This window comes from Paramisgurnus dabryanus, chromosome 5 (assembly GCF_030506205.2).
Source record: "Paramisgurnus dabryanus chromosome 5, PD_genome_1.1, whole genome shotgun sequence".
Classification (NCBI taxonomy): Eukaryota; Metazoa; Chordata; class Actinopteri; order Cypriniformes; family Cobitidae; genus Paramisgurnus; species Paramisgurnus dabryanus.
This window is the reverse complement of record NC_133341.1, coordinates 19539988-19557897: the sequence shown is the minus strand read 5'-3', so window position 1 is coordinate 19557897 and position 17910 is coordinate 19539988. Positions and strand designations below refer to the sequence as shown.

The following is a 17910-nucleotide window of genomic DNA, read 5'->3' as shown; positions in this document are numbered from 1 at the left end:
AAATACAGTGCAGTTCACTGATTTAGACTACGATACATCTGCATGCAATGGGACAGACAGTTCAAAAGCCCATAATTCACATTGGGAATTGAAAGCTCTGAAGATTAAGACAACATGCCTTTGCCTTTATGTAAGGAATTACATGCAGTGTCTCTCTGTGAAACAACCGTGTGAACTGAAAAATATCATATTTTATTTTGGAAGGTTATGTGAAGTATTACATTCAGGAATGTTGGTGGTATATGTTTATATATATTGGCTGAAGCTGTTTTAGAAAATGATTGAGTTAAGTTGATATGCACTTATATATTTTTATGAATATGCCTTTAATTCATTTGAATAAATGAATGTGAAAATACTTTGGAGGTATTATTGTGTGTCTGAGTTTTTTTTTTTTTTTGATACAGAATTTACAACCGAAATTAAACAAAACTACATTATTCTTGATATCTAATTCTGAAAATATTTAACTTTTAAGTGTATTTTTCACTTTAGATCGAGGGACCTCTTATCGGACACACTCCGTGTGACTGGAGCTGCGCTTTATTGATCGAACAAATGCTTGACATAAACTGACGAATGTGAATGACGAAAAGACAAACGGTCCTTTTAACAGCTATGCAAATTTTTTCAGTCGTATTTAATATTTTTTACGTTAAAGAAACATTATTCTCCACGAATACAACTCGGCGAAGCGGAACGCGTGAAAGGTTTCCGATGTCCGCGGAATAATAATTTTGACGTACCACTGGGGTGCAAGTTGATTGGTTAAGGTTTGAACGAGACGGCGCAAAGGAGAATTCTGATTGGTTTAGTTATTTCGTAGGGAAACGTGGAGAATTATTCAAAGTAATCGCAAAAGGTGAGTTATTATAAACATTTAACACTAAAATATTTAAGTCTACAAAATGAAATGAAACGAATTGAATAAAAAGCCTTAGTCCTAGCAGGTAACCGTGAAAATGATCAGTCAATAGAGCAGATGCAAATGTTACAAATGTTTTGTTTTGCTAAGCAGCTATTTCCTCATGCTAGGTCAAAAACTTTCGCCCTGACAAAACAACAACAAGTAACGTTACATTTAGTAGTTACGGAGGGTGTATATGTTGGAGGATATTATTATATCGCTGCTCGGTTACAGAGTAAAGCCATTTAGAAACATAATTTGACAGATAAGAACTGAAAGCTAGCTTGGTGCCGAATGAAATGTAGTCCTAATAAAGTTCACATGTAATTTCACCGTGTGTTTCAGGGAACCGGACGACCAAACATTGTTTTATTTGTCGTACTTTACGATGCCCTCCTCGGGCAAGCGCGCCCCGCGCAGAGAGGAGCTGCACCTGGAGCTGGGGTGCGAGTGGGGCTCGTGTCAGGAGACATTTGACAGGATGCAAGAGTTTTGCCAGCACGTAGAAAAACATTATAAAACTATAGTGGAGCGTGAGCCTGATGTATTAGGTGGGTCCATCATATCTCTGCCTCCCTGCATGTTTGTCTCAGAACACATAAGTTATAATATCTTAGTTTTATACAGTGTCCTAAAACAACAAGGTAGATGCAATCTTTCAAATGGAATGACAGGTGTTTTTGGACAGAATCTATTTTTTTTTAAAGTTTACAAGGTTCCCTGTTTTAGCATCCACTGTGTGGCAGTATATTAACACACTTACTGTGTATACCTTATAATATCACAAATTTAATGGTCCGATTACAATCTTATAACAAATATTACTAGTTAGTAATGCTAACGTACATCTTATGGCATTATTGCAAATATTTATATTTTATCTTATGTCTCTATTGTTTGGGCTAAAATGTATGCATGTGAAATGATTTGAATTTTACAGAAGAAGAGCATAACTGTCTGTGGCGAGACTGTGGGTTTTGTTCAGTGGAAGGCGCTGGAGAGATTCTCAGACACATGTTTTTCCACTGCTACCACACAAAGTTAAAGCAGTGGGGTCTTGCTATACTGAGGGGCCACAGTGACATGGGCACCTGCTCGGTCGGTATTCAAAACCGCAACATTGTGCCTGAGGTTCAAGAGAACTTCTTATGTCTTTGGGAGCACTGTGAGGTAAGGATACAATCTGACTGACTCTACCCTTAAAGGGGACATTTCGCAAGAGTTTTTTAAGATGTCAAATAAATCTTTGGTGTCTCCAGAGTATTTATGTAAAGGTCTAGCTCAAAATACCATATAGATATTTTATTATAGCATGTTAAAATTGCCACTTTGTAGGTTTGAGCAAAAATGTGTCGTTTTGGGTGTGCTTTTAAATGCAAATGAGTTGATCTCTGCATTAAATGGCAGTGCTGTGGTTGGATAGTGCAGATTAAGGGGCGGTGTTATCCCCTTCTGACATCACAAGGGGAGCCAAATTTTAATGACCTATTTTTTCCACATGCATTCAGAGAATGGTTTACCAAAACTAAGTTACTGGGTTGATCTTTTTTTGCATTTTCTAGGTTGATAGAAGCACTGGGGACCCAATTGTAGCACTTAAACATTGAAAAAGTCAGATTTTCAAGATATGTTCCCTTTAAGAGTTTTTGAAACATGCTTCTTTTTAGTTGATATTGGACTAAACATTGCACATTGTATTGAATGTGGCTAGTCAAAGATAATAAAATCAAAGTTTGTGATATTGTGCCCACTGCCCAGGTCTCCAAGGCTAATATGTGTTCTGTCTGTCTGTGCCACAGTTGTCTGTATTTAAATGAAACTCGTGTGTGTTTATGTTCAGATGTCTATGGATAATCCAGAGTGGTTCTACAGGCATGTGGAGATGCATGCTCATTGTCTGGAGGGTAATGAAGAAAACATGTTGTTTTGTGGCTGGAAAGGTAAGTAACAACTTTAAAGTTATGTAATAATAATGGATATTATGCATTTTTGAGGTGACAACAAATTTTGAGTAAATGATAGTTATTTTCCTTGTTCAGAATCAGTGTTTGCTCTGACTACAGTTTTAGAGGTACATTAACAAAGAATGAACGCCATTTAGAGGAAGGCATTTTGGAGAACCGTTCCTGATTGTTTTCCTTTGACTTTTCTTTCCACTATAGACTGTGAAGCCTCTTTCAAGGGAAGGTTTAAGTTGCGGGAGCACATGCGTAGTCACACACAGGAAAAACTGGTGGCATGTCCGACCTGTGGAGGAATGTTTGCCAACAACACAAAGTTCTTCGACCACATTCGACGTCAAACCTCCATAGAAGGTGAGAAGTTGTGTTCGAGCTCTATGATTGGATGTGTTTGAGGGAAAGTAGTATTATGTATATCTAAAGGAATCAGCGGTAACATTTTATGTACAGTGCTGCGCAAAAGTCTCAGGCCACCATTAGAATTGTCATTTTAGCAATGGTATAATAACCGTATATAATTATTTATCAAAACAATAAAAGTTTTTTTTATACATTATATATGTGTGTTTACATTGTATAATATTAATTATGTTTCTTTAAACACACACATGTATGTATAATAAATATATAAGTTTACTTATAAAAATATAAATTATAAGTGTAAAAATGTATATATATACATGTGTGAATATACATGCATAATTATTAAACACAGTACACACGCGCACACACACACACACACACACACACACACACACACACACACATAGACCATTTTGCAAGACGTTAACAACACTGGTCCAGAAACACTTCCAGTTTCATTTTTTTAACACTAAACAAACTATTAATATGAATTAATATTGGAACAAAATACAACCAACAGAAAATTTGGAACTGAATAATAAAGTAAAATAAATGTGAAATCTTAAAAACAACAGGAAGTGCTTCTGGACCAGTGTTGTTTAAATCTTGCAAAATGGTCTATATATGATGTAAACAAAATCTTTATTCTGCATACGATTTAATTGTGAATGCAATTAATCGTTATAGAGCCCTAGACATAATAACATTTGCTTGAAGAAGCCATTTTGTTTTGAAAATTTTGCAGTTTTTTACATTTTGTGTACTTTACAAGGGACGAACCAATATAAACAAAACAGTAATTTCTCTTGATTTACAAATCCTTGGGAACTTTTCGGATAATGTAAGTACACAACTGCATTAAACACATCACACTGTGCAAGTGGTTTTTAGAAATTTTATTATAAAAATCTTAAATGTTGTGTTTTTTTATCTTGCCTAAAGTAAAAGCTGGTGGTGGCCTAAGACTTTTGCACAGTACTGTATTTATTTATTTTCTCTGACTTTTATACTGTAATATAATAATTTTACTTATATTTATTTGTTTGTGTAGGTCAAAGGTTTCAGTGTTCTCACTGCTCTAAACGTTTTGCCACCGAGAGGCTACTAAGAGACCACATGAGAAATCATGGTACGAGTCTTTTTGTATGCATGTCATAACGGTTGTACTCTTGTTTTGCTCTATTGATCAGGTTTTGCTGATGCTTGAGGTGTTGGTAATAAATATATGCTTTAGAATCAAAGGTTTTAATTGTCTAGTAAGCTGTGATCTGGTTGTTCTCATGATCTTTTTGTGTGTTCTCTGATGACAGTCAACCATTATAAATGTCCACTCTGTGATATGACGTGTCCATCACCATCCTCACTGAGAAACCACATCAAATTTCGACATTCCAATGAAAGGCCATACAGCTGTGACTACTGCGAGTACAGGTGAGATCCCTTAGGTCAGGTTATTGTTGTGATGCATCATCCCTGGATTTGTACCTATATTTTTGTAATTAAAAGTTTTTGTATTTCGAGAAGCAAAAGTTTATTTGTCACTCTATGTGGGTTTGGTTTTCAGCTGTAAAAACCTGATAGACCTGCGAAAGCATTTAGACACACACAGCAGTGAGCCTGGATATCGATGTGACTTTGCTGACTGCGGCTACTCCACCCGCTCACTTTACTCAATAAAGAACCATTACAAACGTGTTCATGAGGTGAGCCGATCAGAAGATGCCAGCAACATGCCCACAAATGGCCCATTTGAAATGCAGTATGTAAATGACTGGATCAGAGTAAAAACATATATAGGCTAGTTAAATTAGAAAATAATTGAAAGCAATTTGACTTGCCTTCAACATGTGCAAACAACATATGGAATGTATAAATAACTTATGCAAATAACAACAAATAAATCAATCTATAAAACTTTTTACACATGCTACCATATATATATTTGTGGCAATGTTGACCCATACCTTCAGAGTGGTTAAGAATGTAAATGTGATGTTTTGTGTTGTGCATTTAGGGAGATTACACTCCTCGCTACAGGTGTCACGTGTGTGAGCAGTGCTTTACTCGGGGGAACAACCTCACTGCTCATCTACGCAAGAAACATCAGTTCAAATGGCCCTCAGGACATCCCAGATTCAGGTTTGAGCCACATCATTTTAATTTCACATAGCCTACATGGCTTTAGCAAAATAGCATAATGTCTTGTTATGGTCAGGATAGACGATCTGCCTACGAGGGTATTTCATTTGTGAACATCCTTATGCCCTAATCACTCCGAAGGACAGGACCCTTACAGTGAAAACTCTAGAAAAGCAGTGAAATTGATTTATAAAATGTTTGAAGGACCAGTGGTGACAGCTTCAATAGAAAAACAATGCAATTTTCTATATTTCTACAGGGCTTGAATTGCAACATGGGATTGCAGGTGTCATGCACATTTTTAAACATTATCTCAAGCTATGTCCTCATAATATGAGGAATTACTCCAAACATTTATTTATTTGTGAATTAATTTACAAACAATAGTAATGATTTTGCCTTTGTTACACTCGAAAGCGCTCACACAAAGACGTGCACACACATCCGTGTTTTAGACAGCGCACTCACACGTTGAGTTCTCCTTAATGTCTCCATGCATTTGACCGCACACATACACACAAAATGATCTTCCCACGGGTCCTTGAAAGGAAAAGTCAAGGTCCTGCAAAGTTTTTGATAATAAACATACATAGATACAGGTCATTGAAAGTGCTTAAATCTATTTTCCATATTATTCCCTGTGTGATGTAGGATGATGTCATAAAAACCAAAAGACTTTAAGCGCACATGCTAAACTGTTGGCTTTAAATGCTTGTATATTCTAAATGCGAATGCTGATTCATACCAAAATGTATATTTTTGTTTGACACATGAAAACGTCTCTGGTTATGTATGTAACTGTTGTTCCCTAAGAAGGGAACGAGACGCTGCGTTTCCCTTGCCATACCTCCTGCGTCTCTGTAACAACGTCTTTGGCAATATTTCAGATAGCGATATACTTCCTGGCTCCCGCATCACCCTGTCTTTCAGGGTTCCCACGGGTCCTTGAAATCCTTGAAAGTTTGTGAATCTGGGGGAAAAAATTCAAGGCCCTGGGAAGTTTTTGAAAATATACATACATAGATACAGGTCATTGAAAGTGCTTGAATCTATTTTATGCTAGAAGTTTTCTGTGTAGGATAATATAAAAATTCTAGACTTTTTAAGCACACATGCTAAACTGTTCACTTTAAATGCTTATATCTTCTGTATGCAAATGTTGGTTCATACCAAAATGCTTTTTTGCATAGTTGTGTTTGACACATGAAAAGGTCTCTGGTTATGTATGTAAATGTTGTTCCCTGAGAAGGGAACGAGACACTCCGTCTCCCCTGCCATACTTCCTGCGTCCATGTAACGCCATCTTTGGCAATATTTCAGATTGCGATATACTTCCTGGGCCTCGCGTCACCCTGTCTTTGTCGTTAAGCCTCACCATTGGTTGATTTTGATATACACATTCAGACGCACTTACCCCTGGAGGCGTCCCCAAAGTGTCACCGCAGTGACGCAGCGCGAGTTCCCTTGAAAGGGAACTGTAACAATGTATCTTAAAAGGTAACATGATGTAACCTTGCTCTCACTTGAAATGTGTCCCCACATTTAGTCCTTGAATTTGAGGGTATTGGACCTGGAAAGTCCTTGAAGTTGAAGTTAACTAAGGTGTGGGAACCCTGGTCTTTGTCATTAAGCCTCACCATTGAATTTGATGTACACATTTAAACGCACTTTCCCCTGGAGGCGTCCACAAGTGTCACAGTAGTGACGCAACGTGTAACAATGTATCTTAAAAGGTAACTCGAAGGTAACCTTGCTCTCTCTTGAAATGTGTCCCCACATTTAGTCCTTGAATTTAAGGGTATTTGATCTGGTAAGTCCTTGAAAGGTCCTTGAATTTGAAGTTAACCAAGGTGTGGGAACTCCTTGCTCCAGTTAAGTATAATATGAGTGCACCCTATGTCGTATGCAAGGAATAATTGACGACGGCCGTTAAATGATAAGAAAATAATGCACACCCAAGGTGGTCATGCGGCACAACGCGAAGGTTAGGTGTGCGGTTACTGAAAAATAATCAACACCCATGGAACGTTTCTTAACCAATCAGAATAAAGCATTCAAAAATAAGTGAACGTAAACAGTTGAGCGAGAAATCTGATTTGATGTATCATTATATTGGATTTGTGTGTTATGTCTTTTAAGTGACAGTAGCCTAAAAAATCCTGCTGTCTGTCATTAAGAAGACAAAAAGAAAGTTACTTCTCTAGATTTAAAAAAGATTAATTATATTTAACATAAACAGTGAAGTCTATGGTATTATATATTTGATCCAACAAGCTCATTAATTCTAAATTAAAATGTTGGTGTTGGATCAATGTATATCAGTCTATACAGTAAAAACAGTACGCACAGGTCTGAAATGTGGCTGCTGTTAAAGCACAAAAGCTTAATTTCTTTCCAATGCTACATTTCCTATTCTAATTTTTCCTGTACTTTCCTGTCGTCCTTTTAGATATAAAGAGCACGAAGATGGATACATGCGTCTGCAACTGATCCGCTACGAGAGTGTAGAGCTCACAGAACAGCTGATGAGGGAGCGGCAGGGCGAGGGGGACAGCAGCGAGTCTACCCAGCAGAACATCCAGCCTGGTGAAGAACTAGAGGAGACACAGCCTTCTAGCACTGTGGCTGGAAATACAGAGGCAAGAATAAGAAAGGAGGCTGCAGAGGACTGTAGGATACAGGAGAACAGAGAAAACTTGTTTTTGTTAATGACAGCTGGCACCTCCTCAGAGATGGACTCTACAGGTGAGGAATCAGTGATGCATCAGCTACAAGACACCGCACAGCAGATGGGCATGGAGGTGCTCTAACGGCTCCTCTGTTTACTGAAGCTCGCTAGGACTGCTGTGTCAGACAATTTAAAGGGGTTGGAACATGCCTATAAGTCTAGTTAAATTTATTAGAGTAAGAGAGTAACAGGGGTCCAAAGTTAAAATGGAGTGTGTTTTAGGAGCTGTAAGATTAGGCACAGTTATCACAGCACTCAACAGAACAAATAAACTTCTAAACAACTGCTTGGCTGTAGTGAACTGACATAAATAGTTGGAAGAAAAACAAAGTTTTTTTTTGTGTTGTTTAAAGCCTAAATTATTGAATGGCTTCGATAAAACACAAAATGTTAAGATGATGTTCAGCTGAATTGTAAATTGAAAGTAGAAGGTGAATTATACTGCCAACAAGCTTCAAAAAGTTACATTAAAAATACCATTAAACTATTTGAAAGTGTGTTCAGACAAAAAGTTAAAGATGTTATTCATTCACTGAAGGTTTCACTCAGTCCTGACCGAGAATACCGTGGAAAAAATCATACTGGCTTTTTTGTAATAATTAAAGGGATGGTTCACCCACAAATTATAATGTTGTCATGATTTCCTCACCCTCATGTTGTTCTAAACCTGTATGAGTTTCTTTATTCTGTTGAACACAAAAGAAGATCTTTTGATAAATGATTGTAAGCACACAGTTGACTTCCATAGTAGGAAAAACAATACTGTGGATGCCAAAGGGTATGGTCAACTGCATGCTTGCCATCATTTATCAAAATATGTTTTGAGTTCAAAAGAATAAAGAAACTCATACAGGTTAAAAACAACATGAGGATGAGTAAATCATAACAAAAAAAATCATTTTTGGGTAAACTATCCCTTTAAATAGAGCTTTATTTTATGGATAAAGGTTCAGACATTTATCCTAGATATTTTGCATTTCAAGGAAGACAAGTCTTTTGGTTTTAGAATGACATAAAAGTTTTAATTTAGTAAATTTTTGTGAAATATACACATGGACTTGGAATTAGGAGAGGCGTTAGTTTAATTGTACTAATTTATTGTTAGTAATGTAAAGAGAAAAAGATTGGTCTTTCTCAGGAGGACATCTATAGTTTTATACAATATGGCTGTTTGCTTCTGTTTTAAAGTTGTGTTGGAAGTGCCATTAAACTGTTAACTGACTAAAAATGTAACTATATTTAATTTATATTGGGATCTGTTTATTTAGACTCTGTTCTGCTGAATGGCCCATTCTGGTGGTAAATTTCTTTTACTGGAATTTTTCTATATCAAATTAAAAGTTTTAAGAGCCATTAACTGGTTTCTTGCCTTATTGAAGGGCTGTTTTTCAAACAAACTCCACATATGATGTGTCTTACAGATGTTATGGAGTTTGCCAATGAATGCTATTAACTTAATGAAGAAGATTTCTAATTCATTTAGGTCTGTCTGGTCAGATGATGTAAGTATGTCTTGGACCCCAATGTGATTTGATTGGCTGACAGATTTTTCAATGTGTACTCTTAAACCGTCTTGGTTACAGATGTACACTCACCTAAAGGATTATTAGGAACACCATACTGATACTGTGTTGACCCCTTTCACCTTCAGAATTGCCTTTATTCTATGTGGCATTGATTCATCACGGTTCTGAAAGCATTCTTTAAAAATGTTGGCCCATATTGATAGGATAACATCTTGCAGTTGATGGAAATTTGTGGGATGCACATCCAGGGCACGAAGCTCCCTTTCCACCACATCCCAAAGATGTTCTATTGGGTTCAGGTCTGGTGACTGTGGGGGCCATTTTAGTACAGTGAACTCATTGTCATGTTCAAGAAACCAGTTTGAAATGATTCAAGCTTTGTGACATGGTGCATTATCCTGCTGAAAGTAGCCATTAGAGGATGGGTACACTGTGGTCATAAAGGGATGGACATGGTCAAAAACAATGCTCAGGTAGGCCGTGGCATTTAAAGATGCCCAATTGGCACTAAGGGGCCTAAAGTGTGCCAAGAAAACATCCCCCACACCATTACACCACCAGCCTGCACAGTGGTAACAAGGGATGATTGATCCATATTCTCATTCTGTTTACACCAAATTCTGACTCTACCATATGAGTGTCTCAAGAGAAATCGAGACTCATCAGACCAGGCAACATTTTCCAGTCTTTAAATGTCCAATTTTGGTGAGCTCGTGCAAATTCTAGCCTCTTTACTTTTTGTAGTGGAGATGAGTGGTACCCCGTGGGGTCTTTTGCTGTTGTAGCCCATTCACCTCAAGGTTGTGTGTATTGTGGCTTCACAAATGCTTTGCTGCTTACCTTGGTTGTAACGAGTGGTTATTTCAGTCAAAGTTGCTCTTCTATCAGCTTGAATCAGTCGGCCCATTCTACTCTGACCTCTAGCATCAACAAGGCATTTTCACCCACAGGACTGCAGCATACTGGATGTTTTTACCTTTTCAAACCATTCGTTGTAAACTCTAGAAATGGTTGTGCGTGAAAATCCCAGTAACTGAGCAGATTGTGAAATACTCAGACTGTCCCGTCTGGCACCAACAACCATGAGACGCTCAAAATTGCATAATTCGCCTTTCTTTCCCATTCTGACATTCAGTTTGGAGTTCAGGAGATTGTCTTGACCAGGACCACACCACTAAATGCATTGAAGCAACTGCCATGTGATTGGTTGATTAGATAATTGCATTAATGAGAAATTAAACAGGTGTTCCTAATAATCCTTTAGGTGAGTGTATTTGTTATTGTGAAAGATGGCCACTACCGGAAGCCATTTATTATAGTTTATAAAGTTTTAAATATGGATATTTTTCTTACCAAATCACATTGTTTACCCTCAGAAGGCCTTTATTAACCCTCTTCACTGCAAAAAATGACTTTCTAGTATTTTTATCGTGTTTTCAGTAGAAATATCTAAAAATTCCTAATTAAGATCCTTTTTCTTTATAAGGAAAATGACCTAAGAAAATAAGTCTAGTTTTTAGACAAAATATAAAGCGAATTTGTGCTTAGAACAAGCAAAATTATCTGCCAATGGGGTGAGAAAATTTACTAACTAATTTTGCTTGTTCTATATCTCGGATGGCTTTAAGGTGAGAAAATCATGGGGTCATTGTGCAAAGAGCTATAGCTTTAACACATTTTTCAAACCTATAAAGGCATTTTGAACAAAACATAACAGTGCTGTTTCTTTCCTCCAGTAACCACCAGCTGATACTATTGGATGAAACTGGAAAACTTTCCTGGCCTTTTAACAATCCTGACTAACTAAATTGGATCCAAATAGTTTACAGTAACCTTAGTTAGTTTAGTTTTTAGTACAGTATAATCAATGCGCACAAGGGTTTTTTCTCACCTAATCTTTAGCCAGTATGGTAACAAGATTAAGGGTTTAACTCTGTACTAAACACTGCAGATTTCTCTAGTGAACACTGTGCACTACATATATATGTAGCTTGTATATATGAGGCTCTAGAAAATGAGACGACAAAACAAGCAGATGAGAAGAACAAAAGAGGTATAGACTTATCTGCATTTAAAAAGAAGATATTGAACAACATGAAACTAGAAGCTTTTTTGCTGCTACTACTACTAAGATCTTTGCAAGTGATTTACACTCAAGTGCCTGTAACTGCGCTTACTGTAGCAACAGTGGAAGACTATCAAGGCAGTGGTAAGAAAAAGTTCAGTGATATTCTCAACTAAAAAACTAAACTGGTTTTAAAATGTAACAGTCATTTTATAAACAATTCTGGAATTTTAACAGTAAGAACTATGCTTCAGGTCTTTTAGAAGTGGAACAGGAAGATGAACTGGCATACACTTACTGGTCTGGGACAGCCCCGCTTTGTTTTGGAGGGTGCAGAGGTCGACACAAGGAGCTGAGGAGAGATAGCTGTGGAGATTCAGAGTGCTGTTGGGTGGGATACAAATCCCTCTGTAGAGGTACATCTGATCATCTTTATTAGGTAGTAGTCTTTTATTTTATTTCCACAAGCCAAATCATGAAAGGTCTTTACCAACTGTGATATGTTCTCTGTAAACTGTTCTGTGTAATTTTTTGTTTAATTTCTCGTGTTTTTTCTTTGCTTTAGTGAGCTGTGGGAAGCCTGATGTAGATTTTAATGGAATGGTGTACGGGAGTGATTGGTGGGTGGGCTCTGTGGTGCGATATGACTGCAGACCAGGGTTCGTGTTGGTAGGTGATCCTGCTCGAGCCTGCCAGTCCAATGGGAAATGGACCCCCAAACCTTCCTGCTTGCGTAAGTTTGCTGGATTTTAGGAAAATGTTGACAAATTCTGCATACCTTATCTGCCTTAGGTCTCAGATACACTGAAAAATTAAGGTTCCTAAAAGGTTCTTTTTAGTTCCATAAAGAACCCCTATCTCCACCCTGTCGTTTACTTAAATACTGTTCAAATCAAATAAAGACCCCAAAATGGCCCCAAAAAAATCCACATAAACTTTTTGTTATACAAAATGTTATTGATAGTTTTACAGCCCTTTTTAAAGAACTTTTGACTAAAAGATTACTTGGGGATCCAAAAATGGGTTTTCTATGGCCTCACTGAGTAGAACCATCTTTATTTGAGTGTATTTATGATTTTTCCTTTATTTCAGCTGTAACAAATCAGTTTTTTTTGGCAGCGTTTGTTAGTGTCAAAGGCACTAACAAAAAGACACCAAAATAACATTATAAGGACCACAAAGCAATCATTTACAATTAAAGCAACACTAAAGAGTTTTTGCTCCCCCTACAGGTTAGAAGCGGAATTGTCCATTACCACTGTCGTAAATAATTTGGCCTACTGCAGCAAAGCTGGCTCTGATTGGATTATAGGTCTGCCGTAAAGCAAGTTTTTGTAGTTTTCACTCGAACTACAGGACCGCGACCCGACGGTTGGAAACTTCTTTAGTGCGGTTTTGGCCGATAGAGGGCTGCAAAGTGAATGTGAAAGTGTCGTTCACCCTATTTCGAGTGGATGAACGACTGAAACTTTTTGGAAAGGTTTTTTTTAAGGTAAAAAAAACTCTTTGGTGTTGCTTTACATAGTATTTTTATTGAAATTACTCCAAGAGTGCTGTTGTAAGACCCATATAGTGTGCAGTGTCAAATGCAGAAATATGCAGAACCATACAGGTTCTACAGGTACATGTGGTATCATACAGTTTTCCTACTGGTTTGTATGTGTGTGCACAAGTTTTTATTTTACACAATATGTGTCCCTGCTGCTTACTCTCATGTGTGCACATTAGGAGTGTGTCATCGTGGGCGTGTGGAGATCAATGAGAAAGACATCGACGGGACATGCACATCCACCTGTCCGAATCCTAAGAGCTATGCAGTCCCTCTGAACCATGAGTGCAGTCGCGTTGACAACTGCAGGACTAAAGAATCGGGTTGGAAGAGTTGGTTCTCACGGTGCAACTACTGTGACTGTGATTGCTTCATTCCCTGTGGTAGGTGAACTAAACTGCTGCTAGTTAAACCAACATACCAGTAATTAAAGCAAACAATGTACCACACTATTAATATTTACAGAAAAAAAGTCACGTTTGTTTTTTTTTACTTCTCAGCTTCTGCGGGATAGAAGACCATAGATACATTTTGAGTTATTTTCTAAATCATTTTATTTGAAATCATTAAGTAAGTTATGGAATGAACTTCAGAGCAGTTCTTTAATAAATGTAAAGAGAGAAACTTGACTGAAAACCTTGACAGAACTTCTCATACTGAAGATAAAGACATTTAGAGACCTTTATGATAATTATTGTCTATTAAAACCAAGGTGTTATGAGTTGTTGTTCTTTTCTGATCTGTTTGGTTCGGTTTCCCAGACAGGGCTTATCCTAGTCCCAGATCAAAATACATGTTTGAGCTGCCTTAATTTAAAACATCTTGCACTGACGTATCTTCAAGATTCACACCAGTATTGTTTTTTGTAACGTTTTTTGTAAAAACTACTTAAAGGCGGTGTGCACGATTTTTAAGAATTCTTTGGAAAAGGGAGTTGGGCCGAGTACCAAAACACACTTGTAGCCAATCAGCAGTAATGGGCGTGTCTATTAACCAACATCTTTGCCTGGGTTGCGTATGTGTGGGGCGGGTCTATCAAAAGAAGTTCCAGATTCTATTGTGCTAGGGGTGTGTTTGTTTAGGTGATTTCAAATGTCAACATTGGCTTTCAGAGATCGTTCGCCGCGCCTTTAAATGTCCTAATATAACTAAGGCCTAGTCCTGGATTAATCTAAACCCTGTCCGGGAAACTGCCCCTTAATCTTGCAACACACATTGAATTAGCTCCTGTTTAGAAGAGGGACTTCTGAATGCATTGATAAAACTCTACTAGTACTGTACATTATTTGTTTGGAGTCAGGATTGTTTAAAGAACAGGGAGGTTTTTCAGTTTCTTCAGTAATTTAGACCTTCAGTAGAGTATTTTATCAGACACAATGAAATGATGAGTTGATGATTCTTTTACTTAATCTTAAGATTAATTACATGACTTGATCAAGATACTGATTTATATCTTTAACTGAATAAGAGTGGTATTGTATGTAACCAGAGAACATAAATAACAAATCTATATTTAATTCCACTTGGTGAACCTCAGGATAATATGCTCATCTTTCTTGGGTTGATAGCAGCCGATTCCTGCAAAGAAATTATAAAATAGAAAAGTTCAGATGCAAAACCCTCTAAGTGCTTCTGACGTGTTTTCTTGTAAATTAGCGTCTTTTAAGTATATGCAAACATCTCTTTACTGACCTTTATGATTAAAGTTAAAAGGCTTAAAAATTCAGTCAATGTCCTATTTTATTAGGTAAACCTTCTTTAACCTTGCAACATAACAATTCAAATCTGATGAATGTGTATAATTTATGAGTTTCGTTGCGAGATAAGATTTTTCAGGAAATCTTGTTTTTTGGTTGTCATTCCAATTAATATAAATTCAAATGCAGTTGGTTTGTTTTGATTTATACCTTCCTAACTTAAAAAATACCGCTAGGTAGCACAAATGGTTTTTTTTTGTCAAAAAAGACAAAAATGTTAAAAACGGATTTGTCTCGTTTTGCAACAAAAACTCTTCAATTTTAAAGACTCCTACCAGTCTCCAGTCGGGTTAAGCGTCCTTCACTCTCAGTCAGAAGCTCCCAGTATGTGTGGTCATTGTCAGATCCAGCCACTCCATTTACACTCTCCAGATATAATCCAAAGTTATTGTTTACAGAATAGCTGTAACTATTGCATTAACAAAAAAGAGTAGCAATGTCACTAACACTGAGTCATCATCTCTTATTTATCAAAACCAGGGACAAAATTAATCAGATTTCCTTTCAATTTGCTGCAAATACAGTGCACAACATATTACAGAACTCTAAAGTACCTAAATCCATTGGAACCATTTAGGTTATTTAAAACCCCAAACAGCACCCCTCCTTCTGTCACAGAGCTGGTGAATGAGGCTTTATCATTAGTGAGCTCATTAATGATGCTCAACTTCACGGGATACGTTTCAAATTCAGCTGTTCGGGAAAGAAAATATGACAAAATTGTATTCAGTGATGTTTAAAGTACAGGAAATCAGATTATACATCATTGCTAGTGTCATGCTTTACTAGTTAACCCAACAAGCAATAACTGTAATTTTCACCATCTAGGTTAAAGGGTTACTCCACTTTCGTGAAATAAGAAATCACAATAATTTCCTCATCCCCATGTCATCCAAAATGTCTTTCTTGTTCAGTCAAGAAGAAATTCGTTTTTGTGCGTTGAGCCGTTATACGGCTGGTGCAAGACGAGAAATTGTGGTTTAAAATTGCTTCATTTGTATTTTTCTTGTCAAAAATGACAATCGTTTTGCTAGATAAGACCCTTATGCCTTGTTTAGTTTCTGTAAAATGTTGGGTTCCAATAAATTATTTTAAAATGAGAAAAATCCTAGAATGTTTTCCTCAAAAAACTTAATGTCTTCTCGACTAAACAAATAAAGACATTAACAACTCGAACGACATGGGGTTCAGTAAATTATTGGGATTTTATTTTTTATAAAAGTGGAGTAATTCTTTAACTAAGAACCAGTCTGGCTATGTGTAACCAACGTAGAGCCAAGCTTGAATTTGGTTACATGTCGTTTTTGCCAAAGTGTATGAGATTCGTCATACTTCATTAAGTACGTCAACAGTGAATACAAGGTGCTTGTTTAACTAATTAATTTATTTTATTTATTTATTTTTGAATTATGATTAAACGTCTATTTAATTTTCACTGACAGCCCAAAAATTGTCTTGTTTTAGTCTAGATGTCTGTGTTTAGACAGCCATTGGACATCTTATTAACAAAAGAACAATGTTGAGAGGATCATCTTGTTCACTCACCTGGCTTAACAGGCAGCCCAAGCTCAACAAAAGACAGCAGAGCCACAAAAGAGAAAAGACAAATCATTTTCCGAGTCATTCTCCTCAGCGATTCCTGGTTAATGGTCTTTTGCAGACTCGTGTCCTATTTATGTTCTTGAGTTTCTGTAAAATATTAATGCTTCCAGTGCTCTTATGTTTTAAACACTGAACTGTTGTTTGTTTAACTTAACTTTTATCTTAATGCTGCGTATATGTGTGCGCACTTATTTTATGATGGGAATCAAACTGTTGGGAAATAACCTGTCTGTTCACTTCTCAAGGTTCTGTTGACACACATCTATTGCTACACTTCGACTGCAAAGATTATTGTTACATTGAGATGGTTGCGCTATGATGTTTTTGAGACTCAAACATTTGTTTTGCTCTGGGTATTTGTGTTCCGAGAACTGTTAGATAACACTGAAAGCTTAGAAACGGCTGCTACATTCCCACATCAAGTCTAGAAGGAAAAGGACACATAACAGAATAAAAATTTGTGGTGTGTGTGTAAGCTATATAAGGTTCAAAATGCAGCCCAAATGCTATCACAAAAACCCACTATACAACCCAAATCAAGGCATTAGAACTCATTTATTTACAAATGCAGTAATGTGTATTTTATTCAATTGCATTACTTAATTGACTATTAATTCAATTAGGCCTATACCTTTCATTTCTTTGATTCTTATTTTAAATATTATTTTATATTATATTATATAAATTAACGTTTTTATTCTATTTTGTTTTTCTATTCTACATTAGGCTTACTTTCTTATGTTGTTTAATCTTATGTTGGCGCTGTATTATCTTTTAATGCCATCTTAAGGTTTTTATTAATGTCACGAGAATATTTTAAAGCGGTAAACTTTCACTGTGTTTGGTAAATCTGCTTCTAGTCAGACAAAGTTAGACAGACCACCGAAAATGCAACTGAGATTATTCAATAAACCATCTTTATTTTATTATTACATCACTTTGTCTGCTGTCTGCTGTTTTCTTATTCATCTCTGTATCTGCATTGTGGCTTTACGCACAACAGAGTTAACTATTTTTCCTAACATGCGAGGTGACTTGTATTTTTAACTTACAGAAACCATAGTTTTAGCATCTATCTATCTGTCTGTCTGTCCGTCTATCTATCTATCTGTCTATCTATTTATTAAATATATGGTTATTAACACAGTTTACTGTACATTTTACTTTATTTCAAAAAGAAATTAAAAAGTAAGTTTTGTTATATCTATTAGAGTTTTAACGTTAGCTATATTTCAAGTTTTTTTAAAGTTAGCAAAATAACGAGTTTTTACTGTAGCATATTTTATTTTTCCCCATTATAATTAACATTTCTA

The 17910-nt window shown here is 36.5% G+C and overlaps 2 protein-coding genes and 1 long non-coding RNA gene across 3 annotated transcripts; 2 read left to right on the top strand and 1 right to left on the bottom strand.

The window, feature by feature from the left end:
• Nucleotides 1-746: 746 nt before the first annotated feature.
• hinfp (histone H4 transcription factor) lies at nucleotides 747-9546 on the top strand. The gene is made up of 10 exons (XM_065250185.2): nucleotides 747-862; nucleotides 1253-1458; nucleotides 1848-2077; nucleotides 2748-2847; nucleotides 3070-3222; nucleotides 4283-4360; nucleotides 4542-4662; nucleotides 4796-4934; nucleotides 5246-5370; nucleotides 7820-9546. Exons 2-10 carry the CDS (start codon nucleotides 1296-1298, stop codon nucleotides 8178-8180), a joined length of 1470 nt encoding a protein of 489 aa, XP_065106257.1. The 5' UTR covers nucleotides 747-862; nucleotides 1253-1295; the 3' UTR covers nucleotides 8181-9546.
• A 1962-nt stretch (nucleotides 9547-11508) lies between these two features.
• LOC141282188 (uncharacterized) lies at nucleotides 11509-14112 on the top strand. The gene is made up of 2 exons (XR_012336707.1): nucleotides 11509-11833; nucleotides 11944-14112. It is a non-coding gene; the product is annotated as an uncharacterized lncRNA (long non-coding RNA).
• A 511-nt stretch (nucleotides 14113-14623) lies between these two features.
• Nucleotides 14624-16793, bottom strand: LOC135732263 (cobalamin binding intrinsic factor-like). The gene is made up of 4 exons (XM_065250184.2): nucleotides 16541-16793; nucleotides 15550-15688; nucleotides 15271-15404; nucleotides 14624-14816 (listed from the first exon to the last, which is right to left on the bottom strand). Exons 1-4 carry the CDS (start codon nucleotides 16617-16619, stop codon nucleotides 14752-14754), a joined length of 417 nt encoding a protein of 138 aa, XP_065106256.1. The 5' UTR covers nucleotides 16620-16793; the 3' UTR covers nucleotides 14624-14751.
• Nucleotides 16794-17910: the final 1117 nt, after the last annotated feature.